At 49.0% G+C, this 25123-nt stretch overlaps 2 protein-coding genes across 3 annotated transcripts in view; one reads left to right on the top strand and one right to left on the bottom strand.

The window, feature by feature from the left end:
* Positions 1-6545: 6545 nt before the first annotated feature.
* LOC134944221 (phosphatidylinositol N-acetylglucosaminyltransferase subunit H-like) lies at positions 6546-8256 on the bottom strand. The gene has a single exon (XM_063932805.1). It carries the CDS (start codon positions 8154-8156, stop codon positions 7500-7502), a length of 657 nt encoding a protein of 218 aa, XP_063788875.1. The 5' UTR covers positions 8157-8256; the 3' UTR covers positions 6546-7499.
* Positions 8257-8303: 47 nt separating this feature from the next.
* FAIM (Fas apoptotic inhibitory molecule) overlaps positions 8304-25123 on the top strand; it is a 67761-nt gene continuing 50941 nt past the window's right edge. The window contains exon 1 of one of the 2 annotated variants that reach the window (XM_063932806.1): positions 8304-8398. The gene's annotated coding sequence lies outside the window, so the exon portion shown is untranslated. Of the gene's footprint in view, positions 8399-8441; positions 8467-25123 lie in introns of those variants that run through there. The other variant, XM_063932808.1, reaches the window with a different exon arrangement.

Genomic DNA, 25123 nt, shown 5'->3' with positions numbered 1-25123 from the left:
GGGAGACGCCATGTTGGATTCAAACATGGCGCCGCTGTGGTAGTGTCTCAGAATTACAGGAGGGATGTGCAGAGTGTTGACACAGATGAGATCCGGACTTGGAACGCTGGGCCAGTCTCAGAAGACACCTAAACGGCAGGTAATGGCGTCCAGATACCCGGATCGTGACAATTATTCATTGCCGAGATCATGCTACGGATGTTCCTAGTGGATTGTGTATATGTCTCAACCTCGTCGACACTGGAGTCAGACTCCGTGTCGACATCTGTGTTTGCCATCTGAGGTAGCGGGCGTTTTTGAGCCCCTGATGACCTTTGACACGCTTTGGGCAGGCGCGGGCTGAGAAGCCGGCTGTCCCACAGCTGTTACGTCATCCAGCCTTTTCTGTAAGGAGTTGACACTGTCGGTTAATACCTTCCACCTATCCATCCACTCTGGTGTCGGCCCCACAGGGGGCGACATCACATTTATCGGCATCTGCTCCGCCTCCACATAACCTTCCTCCTCAAACATGTCGACACAGCCGTACCGACACACCGCACACACACAGGGAATGCTCTGACTGAGGACAGGACCCCACAAAGTCCTTTGGGGAGACAGAGAGAGAGTATGCCAGCACACACCAGAGCGCTATATAATGCAGGGATTAACACTATAACTGAGTGATTTTCCCAATAACTGCTTGTATACACAATATTGCGCCTAAATTTAGTGCCCCCCCCTCTCTTTTTAACCCTTTGAGCCTGAAAACTACAGGGGAGAGCCTGGGGAGCTGTCTTCCAGCTGCACTGTGAAGAAAAAATGGCGCCAGTGTGCTGAGGGAGATAGCCCCGCCCCTTTTTCGGCGGACTTCTCCCGCTTTTTTATGGAATTCTGGCAGGGGTAATTTTACATCTATATAGCCTCTGGGACTATATATTGTGATTTTTTGCCAGCCAAGGTGTTAATATTGCTGCTCAGGGCGCCCCCTCCCAGCGCCCTGCACCCATCAGTGACCGGAGTGTGAGGTGTGCATGAGGAGCAATGGCGCACAGCTGCAGTGCTGTGCGCTACCTTGTTGAAGACCGAAGTCTTCTGCCGCCGATTTTCTGGACCAACTTCTTGCTTCTGGCTCTGTAAGGGGGACGGCGGCGCGGATCCGGGACCGAATGATCGAGGTCGGGTCCTGTGTTCGATCCCTCTGGAGCTAATGGTGTCCAGTAGCCTAAGAAGCCCAAGCTAGCTGCAAGCAGGTAGGTTCGCTTCTTCTCCCCTTAGTCCCTCGATGCAGTGAGTCTGTTGCCAGCAGATCTCACTGAAAATAAAAAACCTAAAATTATACTTTCTTTTCTAGGAGCTCAGGAGAGCCCCTAGTGTGCATCCAGCTCAGCCGGGCACAAAAATCTAACTGAGGTCTGGAGGAGGGTCATAGTGGGAGGAGCCAGTGCACACCAGGTAGTCCTAAAGCTTTTTTTAGTTGTGCCCAGTCTCCTGCGGAGCCGCTATTCCCCATGGTCCTTACGGAGTCCCAGCATCTACTTAGGACGTCAGAGAAATATATATATATATATATATATATATATATATATATATAGCATCTGTAACAGAGGATACATTTTCATTAGGTTAACCTCTTTTATATTGAAACGTTGACAGCTCCACAAGGCTCCTATCTTTTCTACCTCCATGAGTGCAGCCTAACAGATGCTATGCACATGGGGAAAGGAACTTCCTTTTTTCACTTGGAGGGCACCAGCAGTTATGTATATATGATGAAGTGGTGTGCCGCCTGACACATTGCTATAATATATATATATATATATATATATATATATATATATATATTTATATATATATACTAATACACAGAATGTGGAACCGTCAATCAAGGTCCCAGAGAAATTGAAGAAACTGTTACCAAAGTCGACCTTTGACCCACAGTCCACTAATGCATCAATCCGTACATTCATGCGGTTAATTGAACAGGACTGTGATCCGCTGGTCAATCATCCCCCCTTAGTCCGTGACAATCTTACTAAAGGCCAAAGAGAAGCACTCAGCAAATTAGCAGCCAATAAAGATCTTGTCTTTAGACCGGCGGATAAAGGGGGTGCCCTTGTGATACAAAATTTACAAGATTACAAGGAGGAGATATCAGGCCAATTGAACAACAGAAATACCTACTGTAAACTAACCAGCGACCCTACGGGTCAATATACCAGAGAACTCACGGAGTGTTTAGAGTCTGCAGTCTCTAATGGACTCATTCCAATTGATGTGAAAAATGCTCTTATTCCCTCACACCCTGTAATACCACTACTCTATACTACACCCAAAATTCACAAAAGGTTGAACAAGCCCCCTGGCCGACCAATTATATCGGCCAGGGGGTCTTTATTTCAACCGGTAGCAATTTTTTTGGATGATATCTTTCAGCCATATATACAGAGAATGCCTAGGTATCTATTGGATACCAGCACTTTACTTAGACGACTTGAGGCCCTACCGGAATTGCCGACCGATACATTACTCTGCACAATTGATGTGCAGAGTTTGTATACGGTCATTCCCCATGATGGGGGCCTACCTGCAGTTGATTCATTTTTGAATGCTCAATTAGATTATGAGGGACCAGATATCCCCTTTTGTCTCAAATTGCTTGAGATGACGTTATTGAAGAATTACTTCTTATATGACGGCAAGTACTACCTACAATGCCGGGGGTGTGCGATGGGGTCCAGTGTGGCCCCATCGTACTCTAATATCTACATGTTTGGGGTAGAAGAAGAATTATTTTTTGCTGACACAGAAATTTCGCAGTATATCTTATTTTTTGGTAGATATATAGATGACCTATTGGTCATCTGGCGAGGTCCCAGAGAGTTGCTAATGGCGCTAATTGACAATCATAATACTAAAGAGCATCCAATAAAACTTACCTACTCCATTGAATCTAATTCCATCCAATTTTTGGATGTACAAATATCAATAGCCCATAATAAAATTACTACTTCCCTTTACTCCAAGCCCACCGATAGAAACAATTTATTGCATTTCACTAGTAACCATCCGTTGCCCCTTAAACGTGGGCTACCCTACTCGCAGTTTCTGCGAGTCAAAAGGATCACATCGGACCCAACATTGGTTGTCCAACAGATTGATGAAATGTATCAGAAATTTTTAAATCGTGGTTACAGTCCAACTTTATTAAATCAGGCCAAAAGTAAGGCCATGGGGCTAGATCGTTGTAATTTGCTACAGGCACACACAGCAAAAAACCAACAGAGTGTCATGCCATGGGTAAATAGTTTTAACTCAGCTAGTCGCTCCATTGTGGGGTCCGTTAAAAAACATTGGCACGTGATTCAGTCTGATCCAGAACTTCAGTTGCAACATACTAGGTTAATGCCCAGTTACAAACACGCAACAAATTTGCGCGACATTCTAGTTAAATCAGATGTCCATAATCCAGTACAGCAGCCATTGTTTTTTGGAGGTAGAAAGGGTTACTACAAATGCACCTGTGCCACCTGCCAGTATATAATATCTGGTAGCACGTTCCAACATCCACATACTGGAAAGACATTTCACATCAGACATCGTCTCATGTGTAGCTCGAGGTATGTGGTTTATCGGTTGATCTGCCCCTGTGGGCTGTCATACATAGGTAAAACTGAGAGAACCTTTAAGGAACGTATGACAGCCCACAGGTCAGCAATCAAAGCAGCCATAGCCGCTGGCAAGAGTGATCAGCCAGTGGCTAGACACTTTGCCATTGCACGGCACCCCCTTACATCCTTTAAATACCGGATGATAGATCAGGTCCAGCCGTCTCTTAGTGGGGGGAACAGAGGTCTCAAACTGTTGAGATTGGAGACTCAGTGGATACAGCGTTTAGACACAGTGTCTCCGAGAAGCCTAAATGAGCAATTAGGGTTAAACTGTTTTTTGTCTACCTAGGGCCTAGTATTGCTACACTTGCTTATCACTATGTTCCTTGCAGATATGTATTAGTATTATATTCAGACCTTCAGTATTTGGTCACTGATATCTGTTTCCATAAGTCAGTGTGGTTATTTATGCATTTCTAAAGATTTATACTTCTACTATGATGCACTTTATAATGCGCTGATTCCTATGTAAGTTGATCTGTTGCTATGGTGACGGGAGCACAATGATGACGTGGGTTGTACCGACGTCAGCGTCACTGGGCGGGCCTCAATCCCGTTTCCGGACTCATGGCGCCATGCACGGTGGTGTGACTACTATTTAGGCGAGTGTTTCTCTATGTATTGTTTGTAAGCCTGAGGAAAATGCTTAAAGCATTGAAACGTTGCTGATTTCTTGCTGTCCAAAGTGTATTCATTGAAAGTCGCTGTGAGTGCCGCACCAACCTTGTTTATGTATATATATATATATACAGTGTTTCCCACAGCTGTGGAAATGATAGCACTCTCCAGACTAATAAGAATACCAAATTATTTAATCAAAAATTGAAAGAAATGAAAAACAGCAATCTTACAGTTCAGTTTCACTAACGTTTCGGTCCAAAGCAGGGATCTTTCTCAAGGTGCAGCAACGAAGAAATATAGACAGCCTGTGACAACAGCAGCCATAGGGAACTGGAATCAAGGCTAAGTATGTTGACAGGCTCCTCTTTTCCACATCCCCATACAGGTCATCCTATTGCCATCAGATTCAAATTACATTGTAATATGGACCATTTGATCTATATATTGATGTGCCCATGCGGCCTCTATTATGTAGGGATGATGACAAGGAGATTTCGGGATCGCATGGCCAACCAGCGAACATCAATGCACCAGGCTAACGAATCAGGGACAGCGGAGCAACCAGTAGCATGTCTTTTCCTTAATGCCCGACACCAAGTTTCTAATTTACAATGTAAATTAATTGACTGGATATATTTATGGATTAGTCCAGTAATACTACATCATACCTTCCTTCACCCACCATTGCTTTTCTAAAAATGTCCTTGAACTGGTTAGATTGGATTTTACACGAGAGCTTTTCCTATATATATTGGTGTTTATAGCCCTATGAATAAATGGCACTGGTTCACCTGTTGTGTGAATCGTCATCCTCTGATTTGTAACCGGTTGTCTGAACTTGGAAGCTAAGCAGTGCTGGGCCAGGTAAGTACTTTTCGCTTGAAAACGGGGCTGTTTCCTGGGATTTGCCTAAGACAGGTGAAACAAAATCCCAGATAACCGCGGCGCTCTGCAGTGTCCCACGCGTGCTGTCACAATGCGGGAGCGGTCATGGAACCAGGGGAAGCCGGAGGTGGATCGGTGCACCGGGAGCTATCAGGAGCCGACACCCGGTGCAGTACAGAAAAACCCGATAAGCCGCAGCTTGTGCTGCCCCGGGTGATATCCCTAAGGTACCGCCGGTAATCGGATGTCCCTTTTAGTGGTACTGCTGCCATACATCTCAAGGAAACAATTTGAATAATTCACCAGAGAACCTGCAAACCAAGTGTTTGACCGTACTGTATGCTGTACAATACATAGAAGAGTACAGCAGGTTTGTTGTTGACCAGTGGGCTCTGTTGCATTTAATATACAGCATATTCTCCATCTTCAGCTGGCATTAGTCCCCGCAGCAGAGATCTGGATCCTATCCGTGAGCCTGTATCATCCATGCGCGTTCCCTGTCAGAATAAACCTTCTCTGCTACTAATTAGCAGGAAGATATCTGGTAGGTTGGAGATTGTGGGACAGCTGGTTTTTGAGCAGCTTGTCTCGATGGCAATGACCATCGACAGCACAGCCGTAACTACGCGCGGGTCAACGGTATGTTGCCCACAGCGCATCTGCTGGCTCACACACATACCGCATAGAGCTGCGCCGCAGAAGGGAGACCAGCGTGGAGCCGACAAGCTTCAGCGCCCGGCAACCTTATCAGCGTGTGATATAGATTGGCTGCCGGGCACCGTAGCTTGTGGACTCCCCCCGCTGGTGCTGTTACAGGAGTAGCTGCTCCCCCCCCCCCCCTCCCCCCTGTTGTCTTCCAGCGCCAGCCTCTAGAAGCAGAGTGGCGACTCCCCCCGTGCAGTGGGCTCACAGGAAAAGCGGCGGCTCCCCAGACAGCAGGCAAGTCTCTCCCTCCTTTTCTCTCTCTCTCTCTCCCCCTGCCTAATGTGTAAAATAGGGGGACTCCGCCTGTCTAATGTGTGAAATAGGGGGACTGCGCCTGCTTGCCATAATGTGTAGAAAGAGACTACCTGGCATAATGTGTGATAGGGGCTTTAACTGCCATAATGTGCATAAGTGATGCTACTGTGCGGCTTAATATGAATAATGGAGACCTCTGTACAGCATAATATGAATGTTATTTTGTGGCCACAGCCCTATATTTTTGGGCACGCGCTGGCACCATTTTGTATAGGGGCGCTGACGCTGTGTCTAGCACACAGCACTAAAATGTCTATTTACGGCACTGATAGTTAGCACCCATCAATGGGCTTCCCTAGAACGGTAGACAGCAGACCAATCAGGGCAGAGGGCCATTGGTTCTCAATAATAAATAGACCCCATGACGAGTTATACTGTGCAGGAAGGATAATTTGTTTTAATAGACATCCATTAACACGTGATCCAGCCACCTAATGTTCCTAAAACAGATATAAAAATCAATCATAAATATGCAATATAAATTAGTAATTAAAATTAGTGGATATCAAAACAGCTTCAATCTTCTGGGACATGTCCTTATCAATCCATGGGGTCGATTCTATTCGGCAACTAATGAATAGCGCCGGGAATTAGCTCCCGACGCTATTCAATTCAGCAACTAGTTACGTCGGCGATGGCCCGTTCTCGCCGACAAAACAGGTAGTTTTGTCGGGAGAACGGGCATTCTCCGACTTAACTCCCCGGCGAGAGGCTGATTCCCGACAGAATCAGCCTCGCGCCGGCCGCGAGGCAGCACTTTTGTCGGGTTTCTCTTCTCATCCCCCGGGGATGAGAGAAGAATTCCCGACAATTGCAGGTAACTAGTTGCTGAATTGAATAGCGTCGGGAGCTAATTCCCGGCGCTATTCATTAGTTGCCGAATAGAATCGACCCCCATGAGACAGTGCATTGTTATTGGGACTCTGTTTTACCGCTCTGGGATAGAGCCTTCTGACCCCTCCATGTTGAGTCTGGGTGCTGCCCCTCAGGGATAAAACCTTCCTGACCCTTCCACGTTGGGTCTCAGTGCTGGCCCTCTGGGACAGGACCTCCTGACCCCTCCATGTTGGGTCTCACAGCTGCTCCACAGGGACAGGATCTCCTGACCCCTCCATGTTGGGTTTCAGTGCTGGTCCCCAGGGACAGGACCTTCAGACCCTTCCATGTTAGCTCTCAGAGCTGCTCCTCAGGAATAGGACCTCCAGACCCCTCCATGTTAGCTCTCAGAGCTGCTCCTCAGGGCCAGGACCTCCTGACCTTTCCATGTTGTCTCTCAGTGCTGCCCCTCTGGGACAGGACCTCCTGACCCCTCCATGTTGGTTTTCAGTGCTGCCCCTCTGGAATAGGATCTGCTGACCCCTCCATGTTGGCTCTCTGTGTTGCCCCTCTGGCATAGGACCTCCTGGCCGCTCCATGTTGGCTCTCAGTGCTGCCCCTCTGGGACAGGACCTCCTGGCAGCTCCTGTAGATCTCCAGCAGGCAGTCCAGGCGCGGCTGAGAGTTCTGGAAGAGCGGGATGACCTGTGAGAGACCCCGGGGGTCGGAGGGATCCCCCAGGAGGATGCACAGGTAGTAGATGACCCGCTGCATGGAGATCCCCTCGTTGATGACCACGTCCCGCACCCGGCACATCTCTATGAAGACGGTGCTCTCCCTGCCCGAGGCGTAGCTCAGCGTCTGCTGTATCCCCAGCGAGCCCAGCAGCAGCAGCGACTCCTGCTCCACCTTCAGCAGGTGCATGTAGAGGAGCAGCCCCAGCACGGTGCACAGGATGGCGGCGGTGAGCACGGCGCTGTGCTGGGTGTACAGGAAGGCGGTGTAGGCCAGCAGCCAGACCCCGCAGGTGCAGCCGGTCAGGGAGCGCAGGGACAGCTTTGGGCTGGTGACGGTGATCTCCCGGCAGCTGTCGCCGTACGAGCTCTGCTGGAGGGTGATCTTATTCCCGCCGATGTCCGAGTACTCGCTCCCGGACCCCTCCATGATGGCGACGGCGGCCTCAGTATGTGACCCCTGTGTGGCAGTGTGAGGTCATCGTACCAGCTCAGTGACCTGGAGGTATAACCACACCCACCGCACGCCACGCCTCCTCTTCACCCACGGCCGGCGCATGCGCGGTGGCTGCGGAGACGCGCACGGGAGCGCGCAAGCCCAGGTCACCTGGAGACCGTTACCCGGGCAGCACCGACCGCGTCACAGCAACTTCCGGCCGCGGGGAGAGTCAGGTGAGTGTGGGGGGCGCCGGGGCCGGTCCGGGGGCGCCTTGTGTGCCGTGTGTGAGCGGTGTTACCCGGTACTGACTGCTGTCCCAGTATATCATCATCAGGGCCGGTGCAAGGTTTCTCGGCACCCTAGGCAAAACTTCTGCCTTCTGCCCCTTCCCCCTACCCACCCTTCAGATGAAAGGCATGCTGCTCTCACCCCCTCCCCCTACTCTGTTAAATGTCTGCTGTTCTATCCCCCCCCAAAATCTGTGTTCATGTTGCTGCTCATCCCCCCAGTCTGTGTGCATGCCTGCTCCTTATCCCCCCCCCCCCCCCCCTCACCACACCGCTGTTCTTGCTCTCTTTCCTTATCCATGCAGAGAATGCACTGTGCAGCCACCTTACCTGCAGGCTGCAGTGCAGAGTTGGAACTGAGTAGTCTGTGAAAGAGCCTGGAATGAAGACCAGTGCTGCATGTCACCCCCAGCCAGGACTCCAGGAGCTGTCAAAGTTACTGCCTGTGCCGGGTGGAGGTGGAGCTGGAGGCTGCAATACGGGAGCTTAGCAGCCACGGCTACTGTAAGATACGCATTCTGGGGGATTGCAGTGGCTGTGAAAGGAAGTACTATGCTACCTTTTTAGGCAGCTGTAGCAGGCCGCCCCCTCAGGTCCCGGCGCCCCTAGGCAGCTGCCTAAAACTGCCTAGTGGAAGCTCCGGCCCTGATCATCAGGTGATATCATCCCACTGTATAATAACGTCACTACTCCCTGTATATATATATCATGTGATCTCTCCCCTAAATATATCATGTGATAACTTTCTCTCTCCTAGTGCCTCCTATATATCTTATCATCACCCCCTCTCCCCTAGTGCCCCCTATATATCTTATCATCACCCCCTCTCCCCTAGTGCCCCCTATATATCTTATCATCACCCCCTCTCCCCTAGTGCCCCCTATATATCGTATCACTGCCCTTATAGATCACTTGACATCACCCCCTCTCCCCTAGTGCCCCCTATATATATATATATATATATATCTATCATCAGTACCCCCTATAGATCATGTGATATCTCCCCTAGTGTCCCCTATATATCTTATCATTACCCCCTTTAGATCATGTGATATCTCCCCTAGTGTTCCCTATATATCTTATCACCCCCTCTCCCCTGTGCCCCCTATATATCGTATCACTGCCCTTATAGATCACGTGACATCACCCCCTCCCCCTAGTGCCCCCTGTATATCTTATCAGTACCCCCTATATATCTTATCAGTACCCCCTATATATCTTATCAGTACCCCCTATAGATCATGTGATATCTCCCCTAGTGTCCCCTATATATCTTATCATTACCCCCTATAGATCATGTGACATCACCCCCTCTCCCCTTAGTGCCCCTATATATCTTATCATTACCCCCTATAGATCATGTGACATCACCTCTCTCCCCTTAGTGCCCCTATATATTTTATCATTACCCCCTATAGATCATGTGACATGACCCCTCTCCCCTAGTCTCCCCTATGTATGTTATCATTACCCCCTATAGATCATGTGACATGACCCCCTCTCCCCTAATGCCCCCTATATATCTTATCGTTACCCCCTATAGATCATGTGATTATCACCCCCTCTCCCCTTAGTGCCCCTATATATCTTATCATTACCCCCTATAGATCATGTGATATAACCCCCTCTCCCCTAGTCTCCCCTATGTATGTTATCATTGGTATCCGGACTCCAGGTCGACACACCTTAGGTCGACATGGAAAAAAGGTTGACATGAGGTTTTTCACATTTTTAGTGACATTTGTTGAACTTTTTCATACTATACGATCCACTTGGACTACGATTGGAACGGTAACATGTGCCGAGCGCAGCGGTAGTGGAGCGAGGTACCCTGCCCGAAGCATGGCGGAGCGAAGCGAACCATGCGAGGGGACACTGTGCACTAATTGGGCTTCCCGGTCACATTACAGAGAAAACAGCACAAAAAAAAGCATAAAAAAACGAATGTATCGACCCTGAGTCCCAGACCTGTTATCATTACCCCCTAAAGATTATGTGATATCTCCCCCTCTCCCCTAGTGCCCCCTATAGATCTCATCATTACTCCATGTGATATCCCCCCTCTCCCCTAGTGCCCCCTATAGATCTTATCATTACTCCATGTGATAACCCCCCTCTCCCCTAGTGCCCCCTATAGATCTTATCATTACTCCATGTGATATCCCCCCTCTCCCCTAGTGCTCCCTATAGATCTTATCATTACTCCATGTGATATCCCCCCTCTCCCCTAGTGCCCCCTATAGATCTTATCATTACTCCATGTGATATCCCCCTCTCCCCTAGTGCCCCATATAGATCTTATCATTACTCCATGTGATATCACCCCCTCTCCTGTAGTGCCCCTATAGATCTTATCATTACTCCATGTGATATCACCCCTCTCCTCTAGTGCCCCTATATAGATATTATATTTACCCCCTATAGATCATGTGATATCACCCCTCTCCCTAGTGCTTTATATATATCTTATCGTTACCCCCTATAGATCATGTGATATCACCCCTCTCCCTAGTGCTTTCTATATATCTTATCATTCCCCCCTATAGATCATGTGATATCACCCCTCTCCCTAGTGCTTTCTATATATCTTATCATTCCCCCCTATAGATCATGTGATATCACCCCTCTCCCCTAGTGCTTTCTATATTATTATTATTATTATTATTATTATTATTATCCTTTATTTATATGGCGCCACACGGGATCCACAGCGCCCAATTACAGAGTACATAATAAAATGAGTAAACAAGAAAACAGCACTTACAAGACAATATAGGACAGGTATAGAAAACCCGGGGTTAGGTGCCATCAAAGGGAGTATGGAGTATAAGATAGTGTAAGTAAGAAAAGGAAAGGCACATGAGGAAAGAAGTCCCTGCTCTTGTGAGCTTACAATCTAAAAGGTGAGGGGCTAACAGTCCGAAGTGACACAGACGGGGTAGACAGTGAGCATAGACAAGAGGGTTAGGAGGAGAGTTGGCTGGGTTTGGTGAAGAAGTGGGTCTTGAGAGCCCGTTTGAAGTTTTGTAGAGAGGTGGAGAATCAGATATATATCTTATCACTACCCCATGTGATATCACCCCTTTCTCTGACGTCCTAGTGGATGCTGGGGACTCCGTAAGGACCATGGGGATATAGCGGCTCCGCAGGAGACAGGGCACAATAATAAAAGCTTTAGGATCAGGTGGTGTGCACTGGCTCCTCCCCCTATGACCCTCCTCCAAGCCTCAGTTAGATTTTTGTGCCCGGCCGAGAAGGGTGCAATCTAGGTGGCTCTCCTGAGCTGCTTAGAATAAAAGTTTAAGTTAGGTTTTTTTCTTTCAGTGAGACCTGCTGGCAACAGGCTCACTGCTACGAGGGACTTAGGGGAGAGAAGTAAACTCACCTGCGTGCAGGATGGATTTGCTTCTTAGGCTACTGGACACCATTAGCTCCAGAGGGAGTCGGAACACAGGTCTCACCCTGGGGTTCATCCCGGAGCCGTGCCGCCGACCCCCCTTGCAGATGCCGAAGTTGAAGAGGTCCAGAAACAGGCGGCAGAAGACTTTCAGTCTTCATAAGGTAGCGCACAGCACTGCAGCTGTGCGCCATTGTTGTCAGCACACTTCACCAACAGTCACCAACTGTCACTGAGGGTGCAGGGCGCTGGGGGGGGCGCCCTGGGCAGCAATGTATAATACCTTTTTATGGCTAAAATACATCACATATAGCCCTTGAGGCTATATGGATGTATTTAACCCCTGCCAGATCTCACAAACTCCGGGAGAAGAGCCCGCCGAAAAGGGGGCGGGGCCTATTCTCCTCAGCACACGGCGCCATTTTCCTGCTCAGCTCTGCTGTGAGGAAGGCTCCCAGGCTCTCCCCTGCACTGCACTACAGAAACAGGGTTAAAACAGAGAGGGGGGGCACTTATTTGGCGATATGATTACATATATAAAAATGCTATAAGGGAAAACACTTGTATAAGGGGTTGTCCCTGTATAATTATAGCGTTTTTGGTGTGTGCTGGCAAACTCTCCCTCTGTCTCCCCAAAGGGCTAGTGGGGTCCTGTCCTCTATCAGAGCATTCCCTGTGTGTGTGCTGTGTGTCGGTACGTGTGTGTCGACATGTAGGAGGACGATGTTGGTGAGGAGGCGGAGCAAATTGCCTGTATTGGTGATGTCACTCTCTAGGGAGTCGACACTGGAATGGATGGCTTATTTAGGAATTACGTGATAATGTCAACACGCTGCAAGGTCGGTTGACGACATGAGACGGCCGGCAAACAAATTAGTACCTGTCCAGGCGTCTCAGACACCGTCAGGGGCTTGTAAAAACGCCCATTTACCTCAGTCGGTTGACACAGACACGGACACTGACTCCAGTGTCGACGGTGAATAAACAAACGTATTTTCCTTTAGGGCCACACGTTTCATGTTAAGGGCAATGAAGGAGGTGTTACATATTTCTGATACTACAAGTACCACAAATAAGGGTATTATGTAGGGTGTGAATAAACTACTTGTAGTTTTTCCTGAATCAGATAAATTAAATGAAGTGTGTGATGATACGTGGGTTTCCTCCGATAAAAAATTATTGGCGGTATACCCTTTCCCGCCAGAAGTTAGGGCGAGTTGGGAAACACACCTTAGGGTGGATAAGGCGCTCACACGCTTATAAAAACAAGGGGCGTTACCGTCTCCAGATACGGCAGCCCTCAAGGAGCCAGCTGATAGGAAGCTGAAAAATATCCTAAAAGTATATACACACATACTGGTGTTATACTACGATCAGCAATCGCCTCAGCCTGGATGTGCAGCGCTGAGGGGGCTTGGTCGGATTTCCTGACTGAAAATATTGATACCCTTGACAGGGACAAGATTTTATTGACTATAGATGCATTTCTATATATGCGAGATGCGCAGAGGGATATTTGCATTCTGGCATCAAGAGTAAATGTGATGTCCATATCTGCCAGACGAAGACACGACAGTGGTCAGGTGATGCAGATTCCAGACGGCACATGGAAGTATTGCCGTATAAAGGGGCGGTCCATCGGACCTGGTGGCCATGGCAACAGCTGAAAAATCCACCTTTTGTTACCCCAAGTCACATCTCAGCAGAAAAGGACACAGTCTTTTCAGTCTCAGTCCTTTCGTCCCCATAAGGGCAGGCGGGCAAAAGGGACAGTCATATCTGCCCAGGGGTAGAGGAAAGGGAAGAAGACTGCAGCAGGCAGCCCATTCCCAGGAACAGAAGCCCTCCACAGCTTCTGCCAAGTCCGCAGCATGACGCTGGGGCAGTACAAGCGGACTCAGGTGCGGTAGGGGGTCATCTCAAGAGTTTCAGCACGCAGGGGGCTCACTCACAAGTGGACTCCTGGATCCTACACGTAGTATCCCAGGTGTACATTGGAAATTCGAGACGTCTCCCCCTCACAAGTTCCTGAAGTCTGCTTTACCAACGTCTCCCTCCGACAGGGAGGCAGTATTGGGAACAATTCACAGGCTGTATTCCCAGCAGGTGATAATCAAAGTACCCCTTCTACAACAAGGGAAGGGGTATTATTCCACACTATATTGTGGTACTGAAGCCAGACGGCTCGGTGAGATCTGAAATATTTGAACACTTACATACAAGCGTTCAAATCAAGATGGAGTCACTCAGAGTAGTGATAGCGAACCAGGAAGAAGGGGACGATATGGTGTCACTGGATATCAGGGACGCTTACCTACATGTCCAAATTTGCCTTCTCACCAAGGGTACCTCAGGTTTGTGGTACAGAACTGTCACTATCAGTTCAGACGCTGCCGTTTGGATTGTCCACGGCACCCCGGGTCTTTACCAAGGTAATGGCCGAAATGATGATTCTTCTTAAAAGAAATATGGACGCTTTCCTGATAAAGACAAGGTCCAGAGAACAGTTGGAGGTCGGAGTAGCACTATCTTAAGTAGTTCTACGACCGCACGAGTGGATTCTAAATATTCCAAAATCGCAGTTTTTTCCGACGACACGTCTACTGTTCCTAGGGATGATTCTGGACACAGTCCAGAAAAGGATGTTTTCTCCCGGAGAAGAAAGCCAGGGAGTTATCCGAGCTAGTCAGGAACCTCCTAAAACCAGGAAAAGTATCAGTGCATCATTGCACAAGGATCCTGTGAAAAATGGTGGTTTCTTACAAAGCGATCCCATTCGGTAGATTTCACGCAAGAACCTTTCCGTGGGATCTGCTGGAAAAATGGTCCGGATCGCATCTTCAGATGCATCAGCGGATAACCCTGTCTCCAAGGACAAGGGTGTTTCTTCTGCGGTGGCTGCAGAGTGCTCATCTATGAAAGGGCCGCAGATTCGGCATTCAGGACTGGGTCCTGGTGACCACGGATGCCAGCCTGAGTGGCTGGGGAGCAGTCACACAAGGAAAAAATTTCCAGAGAGTGTGATCAAGTCTGGAGACTTCTCTCCACATAAATATACTGGAGCTAAGGGCAATTTACAATGCTCTAAGCTTAGCAAGACCTCTGCTTCAAGGTCAGCCGGTATTGATCCAGTGGGACAACATCACGGCAGTCGCCCACGTAAACAGGGCGGCACAAGAAGCAGGAGGGAAATGGCAGAAACTACAAGGATTCTTCGCTGGGCGAAAAATCATGTGATAACACTCTCAGCAGTGTTCATTCCGGGAGTGGAAAACTGGGAAGCAGACTTCCTCAGCAGGCATGACCTCTACCCGGGAGAGTGGGGACTTCATCGGGAAGTCTTCCACATGATTGTAAACCGTTGGGAAAAACCAAAGGTGGACATGATGGCGTCCCGCCTGAACAAAAAACTAGACAAATATTGCGCCAGGTCAAGGGACCCTCAGGCAATAGCGGTGGACGCTCTGGTAACACTGTGGGTGTACCAGTCAGAGTATGTGTTCCCTCCTATGCCTCTCATACCAAAAGTACTGAGAATCATAAGAGGGAGATGAGTAAGAACGATACTCGTGGTTCCGGATTGGCCAAGAAGGACTTGGTACCCAAAACTTCAAGAGATGGTCACGGAAGACCTGTGGCCTCTACCTTTAAGAAAGGACCTGCTCCAGCAGGGGCCTTGTCTGTTCCAAGACTTACCGCGGCCGCGTTTGACGGCATGGCGGTTGAACGCCGGATCCTGAAAGGGCATTCCAGATGAAGTCATCCCTACCCTGGTCAAAGACAGGAAGGATGTAACCGCAAAACATTTTCACCGCATTTGGTGAAGATATGTTGCGTGGTGTGAGGTCAAGAAGGCCCCTACAGAGGAATTCCAACTGGGTCGTTTCCTACATTTCCTGAAAACAGGACTGTCTATGGGCCTAAAATTAGGGTCCATTAAGGTTCAAATTTCGGCCCTGTCGAATTTCTTCCAGAAAGAACTGGCTTTAGTGCCTGACGTTCAGATGTTTGTAAAAGGGGTACTGCATATACAGCCTCATTTTGTGCCCCAGTGGGACCTTGGGATCTCAATGTTGTTTTGAGTTTCCTAAAGTCACATTGGTTTGAACCACTCACCACTGTGGACTTAAAATATCTCACATGGAAGGTGACGATGCTATTAGCCCTGGCTTCAGCCAGGCGTGTGTCAGAATTGGCGGCTTTATCATATATAAAGCCCTTACTTAATTTTTCATTCTGACAGGGCAGAATTGAGGACTCGTCCTCAATTTCTCCTTAAGGTGTTTTCTGTTTTTCACATGAACCAACCTATTGTGGTACCTGCGGGTACTAGGGACTTGGAGGACTCCAAGTTACTTGACGTTGTCAGGGCCCTGAAAAATATGTTTCCAGGACGGCTGGAGTCAGAAAATCTGACTCGCTGTTTAGCCTGTATGCACCCAACAAGATGGGTGCTCCTGCTTCTAAGCAGACGATTGCTCGCTGGATTTGTAATACAATTCAGTTTACACATTCTGTGGCAGGCCTGCCACAGCCAAAATCTGTAAAAGCCCATTCCAAAAGGAAGGGGGCTCATCTTGGGCGACTGCCCGAGGGGTCTCGGCTTTACAACTTTGCCGAGCAGTTACTTGGTCAGGGGCAAACACGTTTGCTAAATTCTACAAATTTGATACCCTGGCTGAGGAGGACATGGAGTCTCTCATTCGGTGCTGCAGGGTCATCCGCACTCTCCCGCCCGTTTGGGAGCTTTGGTATAATCCCCATGGTCCTTACGGAGTCCCCAGCATCCACTAGGACGTCAGAGAAAATAAGATTTTACTTACCGATAAATCTATTTCTCGTAGTCCGTAGTGGATGCTGGGCGCCCATCCCAAGTGCGGATTGTCTGCAATACTTGTACATAGTTATTGTTACAAAAATCGGGTTATTCTTGTTGTGAGCCATCTTGTCAGAGGCTCCTTCGTTGTTATCATACTGTTAACTGGGTTCAGATCACAGGTTGTACGGTGTAATTGGTGTGGCTGGTATGAGTCTTACCCGGGATTCAATATCCTTCCTTATTATGCACGCTCGTCCGGGCACAGTATCCTAACTGAGGCTTGGAGGAGGGTCATAGGGGGAGGAGCCAGTGCACACCACCTGATCCTAAAGCTTTTATTATTGTGCCCTGTCTCCTGCGGAGCCGCTATATCCCCATGGTCCTTACGGAGTCCCCAGCATCCACTACGGACTACGAGAAATAGATTTATCGGTAAGTAAAATCTTATTATATATCATATCACTACCCCCTATAGATCATGTGACATCACCCACTCTCCCCTAGTGCCTCCTATATATCTTATCATTACCCCCTATAGATCATGTGACATCACCCCCTCTCCCCTAGTGCTTCCTATATATCTTATCACTACCACATGTGATATCACCCCTCTCCCCTAGTGCCCCCTATATATCACGTGACATCACCCACTCTCCCCTAGTGCCTCCTATATATCTTATCATTACCCCCTATAGATCATGTGACATCACCCCCTCTCCCCTAGTGCTTTCTATATATCTTATCACTACCCCATGTGATATCACCCCTCTCCCCTAGTGGCCCCTACATATCATATCACTACCCCCTATAGATCATGTGATATCACCCCTCTCCCCTAGTGCCCCCTATATATCATGTGACATCACCCACTCTCACCTAGTGCCTCCTATATAGCTTATTACTCCTGTAGATCATGTGATTTAACCCTCCTACTCTAGTGCCCCTTTATATCATATCACTGCCCTTATAGATTATCTGACATCACTCCTCTCTCTAGTGTTCCCTATGTATCATGTGACATCACCCCCTCTCCCCCCTAGTGCTTCCTATTTATCGTGATATCACCCCCCCCCCCCCCCCCCAGTGCCCCGTCTTTCATATCATTACCCCATACACCATGTGTTATTTCTCCCACTGTGTTATTACTCCCCGTCTCTATCACATCATTACCCCCATACATCATGTGGTATCTTCTCCCACTGTATTATTACTCCCCGTCTCTATCACATCATTACCCCCATACATCATGTGGTATCTTCTCCCACTGTATTATTACTCCCCGTCTCTATCACATCATTACCCCCATACATCATGTGGTATCTTCTCCCACTGTGTTATTACTCCCCCTCTCTATCATATCATTACCCCCATACACCATGTGGTATCATCTCCTACTGTGTTTTCTCTGACGTCCTAGTGGATGCTGGGAACTCCGAAAGGACCATGGGGAATAGCGGGCTCCGAAGGAGGCTGGGCACTCTAGAAAGATTTATGACTACCTGGTGTGCACTGGCTCCTCCCACTATGACCCTCCTCCAAGCCTCAGTTAGATTTTGTGCCCGGCCGAGGTTGGATGCACACTAGGGGCTCTCCTGAGCCCTTAGACAGAAAGTATAGATTTAGGTTTTTTATTTTCAGTGAGACCTGCTGGCAACAGGCTCACTGCAGCGAGAGACTAAGGGGAGAAGAAGCGAACTCTCCTGCTTGCAGCCGGATTGGGCTTCTTAGGCTACTGGACACCATTAGCTCCAGAGGGATCGACCGCAGGCCCAGCCTTGATGTTCGGTCCCGGAGCCGCGCCGCCGTCCCCCTTACAGAGCCAGAAGCAAGAAGAGGTCCGGAAAATCGGCGGCATGAAGACTTCTGTCTTCACCAAGGTAGCGCACAGCACTGCAGCTGTGCGCCATTGCTCCTCATACACACTTCACACTCCGGTCACTGAGGAGGGGGTAGGGCGCTGGGGGGGGCGCCCTGAGCAGCAATAAAAACACCTTGGCTGGCAAAAATACCACAATATATAGCCCCAGAGGCTATATATGTGGTAAATACCCCTGCCAGATTCCACAAAAAAGCGGGAGAATAGGCCGCGGAAAAGGGGCGGAGCTATCTCCTTCAGCACACTGGCGCCATTTTCTCCCTCACAGCTCCGCTGGAAGGAAGCTCCCTGGCTCTCCCCTGCAGACTACACTACAGAAAAGGGTAAAAAAGAGAGGGGGGGCATTAAATTTAGGCGCAGTATATATTTATATAGAAAAAGCAGCTATAGGGGACATAACTCAGTTAGTCCCTGCATTATATAGCGCTCTGGTGTGTGCTGGCATACTCTCACTCTGTCCCCCCAAAGGGCTTTTGTGGGTCCTGTCCTCTATTAGAGCATTCCCTGTGTGTGTGGGGTGTGTCGGTACGGCTGTGTCGACATGTTTGATGAGGATAATGATGTGGAGGCGGAGCAGATGCCTTTAGAAGGGATGTCACCCCCTGGGGGGCAGACACCTGAGTGGATGAGCTTATGGAAAGAAATGAGTGCACGTATAGACTCCTTACATAAGAAATTTGACGACATGCCAACTGTGGGACAGCCGAGTTCTCAGCTCGTGCCTGTCCAGGTGTCTCAAAGGTCATCAGGGGCTCTAAAACGCCCGCTACCTCAGATGGCAAACGCAGATGTCGACACTGATACTGACACCAGTGTCGACGACGATGAGTCGAATCTAATGCCCATTAAGGCCATTCACTGCTTGATTGAGGCAATGAAAGAGGTGTTAAACATTTCTGATTTACATCCAGGTACCACAAAAAAGGGTATTATGTTTGGGGAGAAAAAACTACCCGTAGTTTCTCTAACGTCCTAAGTGGATGCTGGGGACTCCGTCAGGACCATGGGGAATAGCGGCTCCGCAGGAGACAGGGCACAAAAATAAAGCTTTAGGATTAGGTGGTGTGTACTGGCTCCTCCCCCTATGACCCTCCTCCAAGCCTCAGTTAGGTTTTTGTGCCCGTCCGAGCAGGGTGCAATCTAGGTGGCTCTCCTAAAGAGCTGCTTAGAAAAAGTTTTTAGGTTTTTTATTTTCAGTGAGTCCTGCTGGCAACAGGCTCACTGCATCGAGGGACTTAGGGGAGAGAATTTCAACTCACTTGCGTGCAGGATGGATTGGATTCTTAGGCTACTGGACACCATTAGCTCCAGAGGGAGTCGGAACACAGGTCTCACCCTGGGGTTCGTCCCGGAGCCGCGCCGCCGACCCCCCTTACAGATGCTGAAGATTGAAGGTCCGGAAACAGGCGGCAGAAGGCTCTTCAGTCTTCATGAAGGTAGCGCACAGCACTGCAGCTGTGCGCCATTGTTGTCACACACTTCACACCAAGCGGTCACGGAGGGTGCAGGGCGCTGCTGGGGGCGCCCTGGGCAGCAATATTTAGTACCTTTATGGCAAAAGAATACATCACATATAGCCATTGAGGCTATATGTATGTATTTAACCCATGCCAGATATCTAAAACTCCGGGAGAAAAGCCCGGCGAAATAGGGGGCGGGGCTTATTCTCCTCAGCACACAGCGCCATTTTCCTGCTCAGCTCCGCTGTGCGGAAGGCTCCCAGGACTCTCCCCTGCACTGCACTACAGAAACAGGGTAAAACAGAGAGGGGGGGCATTTTTTGGCGATATTTTGATATATTTAAGCTGCTATAAGGAACAACACTTATATAAGGTTGTTCCCATATATATTATAGCGCTTGGGTGTGTGCTGGCAAACTCTCCCTCTGTCTCCCCAAAGGGCTAGTGGGGTCCTGTCTTCGATAAGAGCATTCCCTGTGTGTCTGCTGTGTGTCGGTACGTGTGTGTCGACATGTATGAGGACGATGTTGGTGTGGAGGCAGAGCAATTGCCGATAATGGTGATGTCACCCCCCAGGGAGTCGACACCGGAATGGATGGCTTTGTTTATGGAATTACGTGATAATGTCAGCACATTACAAAAATCAGTTGACGACATGAGACGGCCGGCAAACCAGTTAGTACCTGCCCAGGCGTCTCAGACACCGTCAGGGGCTGTAAAGCGCCCTTTACCTCAGTCGGTCGACACAGACACAGACACTGAATCTAGTGTCGACGGTGATGAAACAAACGTATTTTCAAGTAGGGCCACACGTTATATGATCACGGCAATGAAGGAAGCTTTGCATATCTCTGATACTGCAAGTACCACAAAAAGGGGTATTATGTGGGGGGTGAAAAAACTACCTGTAGTTTTTCCTGAATCAGAGGAATTAAATGATGTATGTGATGAAGCGTGGGTTAACCCAGATAGAAAAGTGCTAATTTCAAAAAAGTTATTAGCATTATACCCTTTCCCGCCAGAGGTTAGGGCGCGCTGGGAAACACCCCCTAGGGTGGATAAGGCGCTCACACGCTTATCAAAACAAGTGGCGTTACCGTCTCCTGATACGGCCGCCCTCAGGGATCCAGCTGATAGGAGACTGGAAACTACCCTAAAAAGTATATACACACATACTGGTGTTATACTGCGACCAGCCATCGCCTCAGCCTGGATGTGCAGTGCTGGGGTCGTCTGGTTGGATTCCCTGACTGAAAATATTGATACCCTGGATAGGGACAGTATTTTATTGACTATATAGCAATTAAAGGATGCTTTCCTTTATATGCGAGATGCTCAGAGAGATATTTGCACTCTGGCATCGAGAGTAAATGCGATGTCCATATCTGCCAGAAGGAGTTTATGGACGCGACAGTGGTCAGGTGATGCGGATTCCAAACGACATATGAAAGTATTGCCGTATAAAGGGGAGGAATTATTTGGCGTCGGTCTATCGGATCTGGTGGCCACGGCAACTGCCGGAAAATCCACCTTTTTACCTCAGACCCCCTCCCAACAGAAAAAGACACCGTCTTTTCAGCCGCAGTCCTTTCGGTCCTATAAGAACAAGCGGACAAAAGGACAGTCATATCTGCCTCGGGGCAGAGGAAGGGGTAAGAGAGGGCAGCAAGCAGCCCCTGCCCAGGAACAGAAGCCCTCTCAGGGTTCTGCAAAGCCCTCAGCATGACGCTGGGGCCTTACAAGCGGACTCAGGAGCGGTGGGGGGTCGACTCAAGAATTTCAGCGCACAGTGGGCTTGCTCACAGGTGGACCCCTGGATCCTGCAGGTAGTATCTCAGGGTTACAGGTTGGAATTCGAGAAGTCTCCCCCTCGCAGGTTCCTAAAGTCTGCTTTGCCAACGTCTCCCTCAGACAGGGCGACGGTATTGGAAGCCATTCACAAGCTGTTTTCTCAGCAGGTGATAGTCAAGGTACCCCTCCTACAACAGGGAAAGGGGTATTACTCCACGCTATTTGTGGTACCGAAGCCGGACGGCTCGGTAAGACCTATTCTAAATCTGAAATCTTTGAACCTGTACATACAAAAATTCAAGTTCAAGATGGAGTCACTCAGAGCAGTGATAGCGAATCTGGAAGAAGGGGACTTTATGGTGTCCCTGGACATAAAGGATGCTTACCTGCATGTCCCAATTTGCCCTTCACATCAAGGGTACCTCAGGTTCGTGGTGCAAAACTGTCATTATCAGTTTCAGACGCTGCCGTTTGGATTGTCCACGGCACCTCGGGTCTTTACCAAGGTAATGGCCGAAATGATGATTCTTCTGCGAAGAAGAGGCGTATTAATTATCCCTTACTTGGACGATCTCCTGATAAGGGCAAGGTCCAGAGAACAGCTGGAGGACGGAGTAGCACTAACCCGACTAGTGCTGCAACAACACGGGTGGATTCTGAATTTTCCAAAATCTCAGTTGACCCCGACGACACGTCTGCTGTTCCTGGGAATGATTCTGGACACGGTTCAGAAAAAGGTGTTTCTTCCGGAGGAGAAAGCCAGGGAGTTATCCGAACTTGTCAGGAACCTCCTAAAACCAGGGAAAGTGTCTGTGCATCAATGCACAAGAGTCCTGGGAAAGATGGTGGCTTCTTACGAAGCGATTCCATTCGGCAGATTCCACGCACGAACTTTTCAGTGGGATCTGCTGGACAAATGGTCCGGATCACATCTGCAGATGCATCAGCGGATAACCTTATCGCCACGGACAAGGGTGTCTCTTCTGTGGTGGTTGCAGAGTGCTCATCTGTTAGAGGGCCGCAGATTCGGCATACAGGACTGGGTCCTGGTGACCACGGATGCCAGTCTGAGAGGCTGGGGAGCGGTCACACAGGGAAGAAACTTCCAGGGAGTATGGTCAAGCCTGGAGATGTCTCTTCACATAAATATACTGGAGCTAAGAGCGATTTACAATGCTCTAAGTCTGGCAAAACCCCTGCTTCAGGGTCAGCCGGTGTTGATCCAGTCGGACAACATCACGGCAGTCGCCCACGTAAACAGACAGGGCGGCACAAGAAGCAGGACAGCAATGGCAGAAGCTGCAAGGATTCTTCGCTGGGCGGAAGATCATGTGATAGCACTGTCAGCAGTATTCATTCCGGGAGTGGACAACTGGGAAGCAGACTTCCTCAGCAGACACGATCTACACCCGGGAGAGTGGGGACTTCATCCAGAAGTCTTCCACATGATTGTGAACCGTTGGGAAAAACCAATGGTGGATATGATGGCGTCCCGCCTCAACAAAAAACTGGACAGGTATTGCGCCAGGTCAAGAGACCCTCAGGCAATAGCTGTGGACGCTCTGGTAACACCGTGGGTGTTCCAGTCAGTGTATGTGTTCCCTCCTCTGCCTCTCATACCAAAAGTACTGAGAATTATACGGCAAAAGGGAGTAAGAACGATACTAGTGGCTCCGGATTGGCCAAGAAGAACTTGGTACCCGGAACTTCAAGAGATGCTCACGGAGGATCCGTGGCCTCTACCTCTAAGACGGGACCTGCTTCAGCAGGGACCGTGTCTATTCCAAGACTTACCGCGGCTGCGTTTGACGGCATGGCGGTTGAACGCCGAATTCTAAGGGAAAAAGGCATTCCGGAAGAGGTCATTCCTACACTGGTAAAAGCCAGGAAGGAGGTGACTGCACAACATTATCACCGCATTTGGAGAAAATATGTTGCGTGGTGTGAGGCCAGGAAGGCCCCCACGGAGGAATTTCAACTGGGTCGATTCCTACATTTCCTGCAAACAGGATTGTCTATGGGCCTCAAATTGGGGTCCATTAAGGTTCAAATTTCGGCCCTGTCGATTTTCTTCCAGAAAGAATTGGCTTCAGTTCCTGAAGTCCAGACTTTTGTAAAAGGAGTACTACATATACAGCCCCCGGTTGTGCCCCCAGTGGCACCGTGGGATCTTAATGTAGTCTTGGATTTTCTCAAATCCCATTGGTTTGAGCCGCTCAAATCGGTGGAGTTGAAGTATCTTACATGGAAAGTAACCATGCTACTGGCCCTGGCTTCAGCCAGGAGAGTATCAGAATTGGCGGCTTTATCATATAAGAGCCCATATCTGATTTTCCATACGGACAGGGCAGAACTGCGGACGCGTCCTCATTTTCTGCCTAAGTTGGTGTCAGCGTTTCACCTGAACCAGCCTATTGTGGTGCCTGCGGCTACTAACGATTTGGAGGATTCCAAGTTGTTGGACGTGGTCCGGGCATTGAAAATATATATTTCAAGAACGGCGGGAGTCAGAAAGTCTGACTCACTGTTTATATTGTATGCACCCAACAAGATGGGTGCTCCTGCTTCTAAGCAGACGATTGCTCGTTGGATTTGTAGCACAATTCAACTTGCACATTCTGTGGCAGGCTTGCCACAACCTAAATCTGTCAAGGCCCATTCCACAAGGAAAGTGGGCTCATCCTGGGCGGCTGCCCGGGGGGTCTCGGCATTACAACTCTGCCGAGCTGCTACTTGGTCAGGGGCAAACACGTTTGCAAAATTCTACAAATTTGATACCCTGGCTGAGGAGGACCTTGAGTTCTCTCATTCGGTGCTGCAGAGTCATCCGCACTCTCCCGCCCGTTTGGGAGCTTTGGTATAATCCCCATGGTCCTGACGGAGTCCCCAGCATCCACTTAGGACGTTAGAGAAAATAAGAATTTACTTACCGATAATTCTATTTCTCGTAGTCCGTAGTGGATGCTGGGCGTCCATCCCAAGTGCGGATTGTCTGCAATACTTGTACATAGTTATTGTTACAAACAAATTCGGGTTGTTATTGTTGTGAGCCGTCTGTTCAGAGGCTCCTGCGTTTGTCATACTGTTAACTGGGTTCAGATCACAAGTTATACGGTGTGATTGGTGTGGCTGGTATGAGTCTTACCCGGGATTCAAGATCCTTCCTTATTGTGTACGCTCGTCCGGGCACAGTATCCTAACTGAGGCTTGGAGGAGGGTCATAGGGGGAGGAGCCAGTACACACCACCTAATCCTAAAGCTTTATTTTTGTGCCCTGTCTCCTGCGGAGCCGCTATTCCCCATGGTCCTGACGGAGTCCCCAGCATCC

Source organism: Pseudophryne corroboree, chromosome 7 (assembly GCF_028390025.1).
Source record: "Pseudophryne corroboree isolate aPseCor3 chromosome 7, aPseCor3.hap2, whole genome shotgun sequence".
NCBI lineage: Eukaryota > Metazoa > Chordata > Amphibia > Anura > Myobatrachidae > Pseudophryne > Pseudophryne corroboree.
This window is presented reverse-complemented; position numbering and strand designations above follow the sequence as displayed.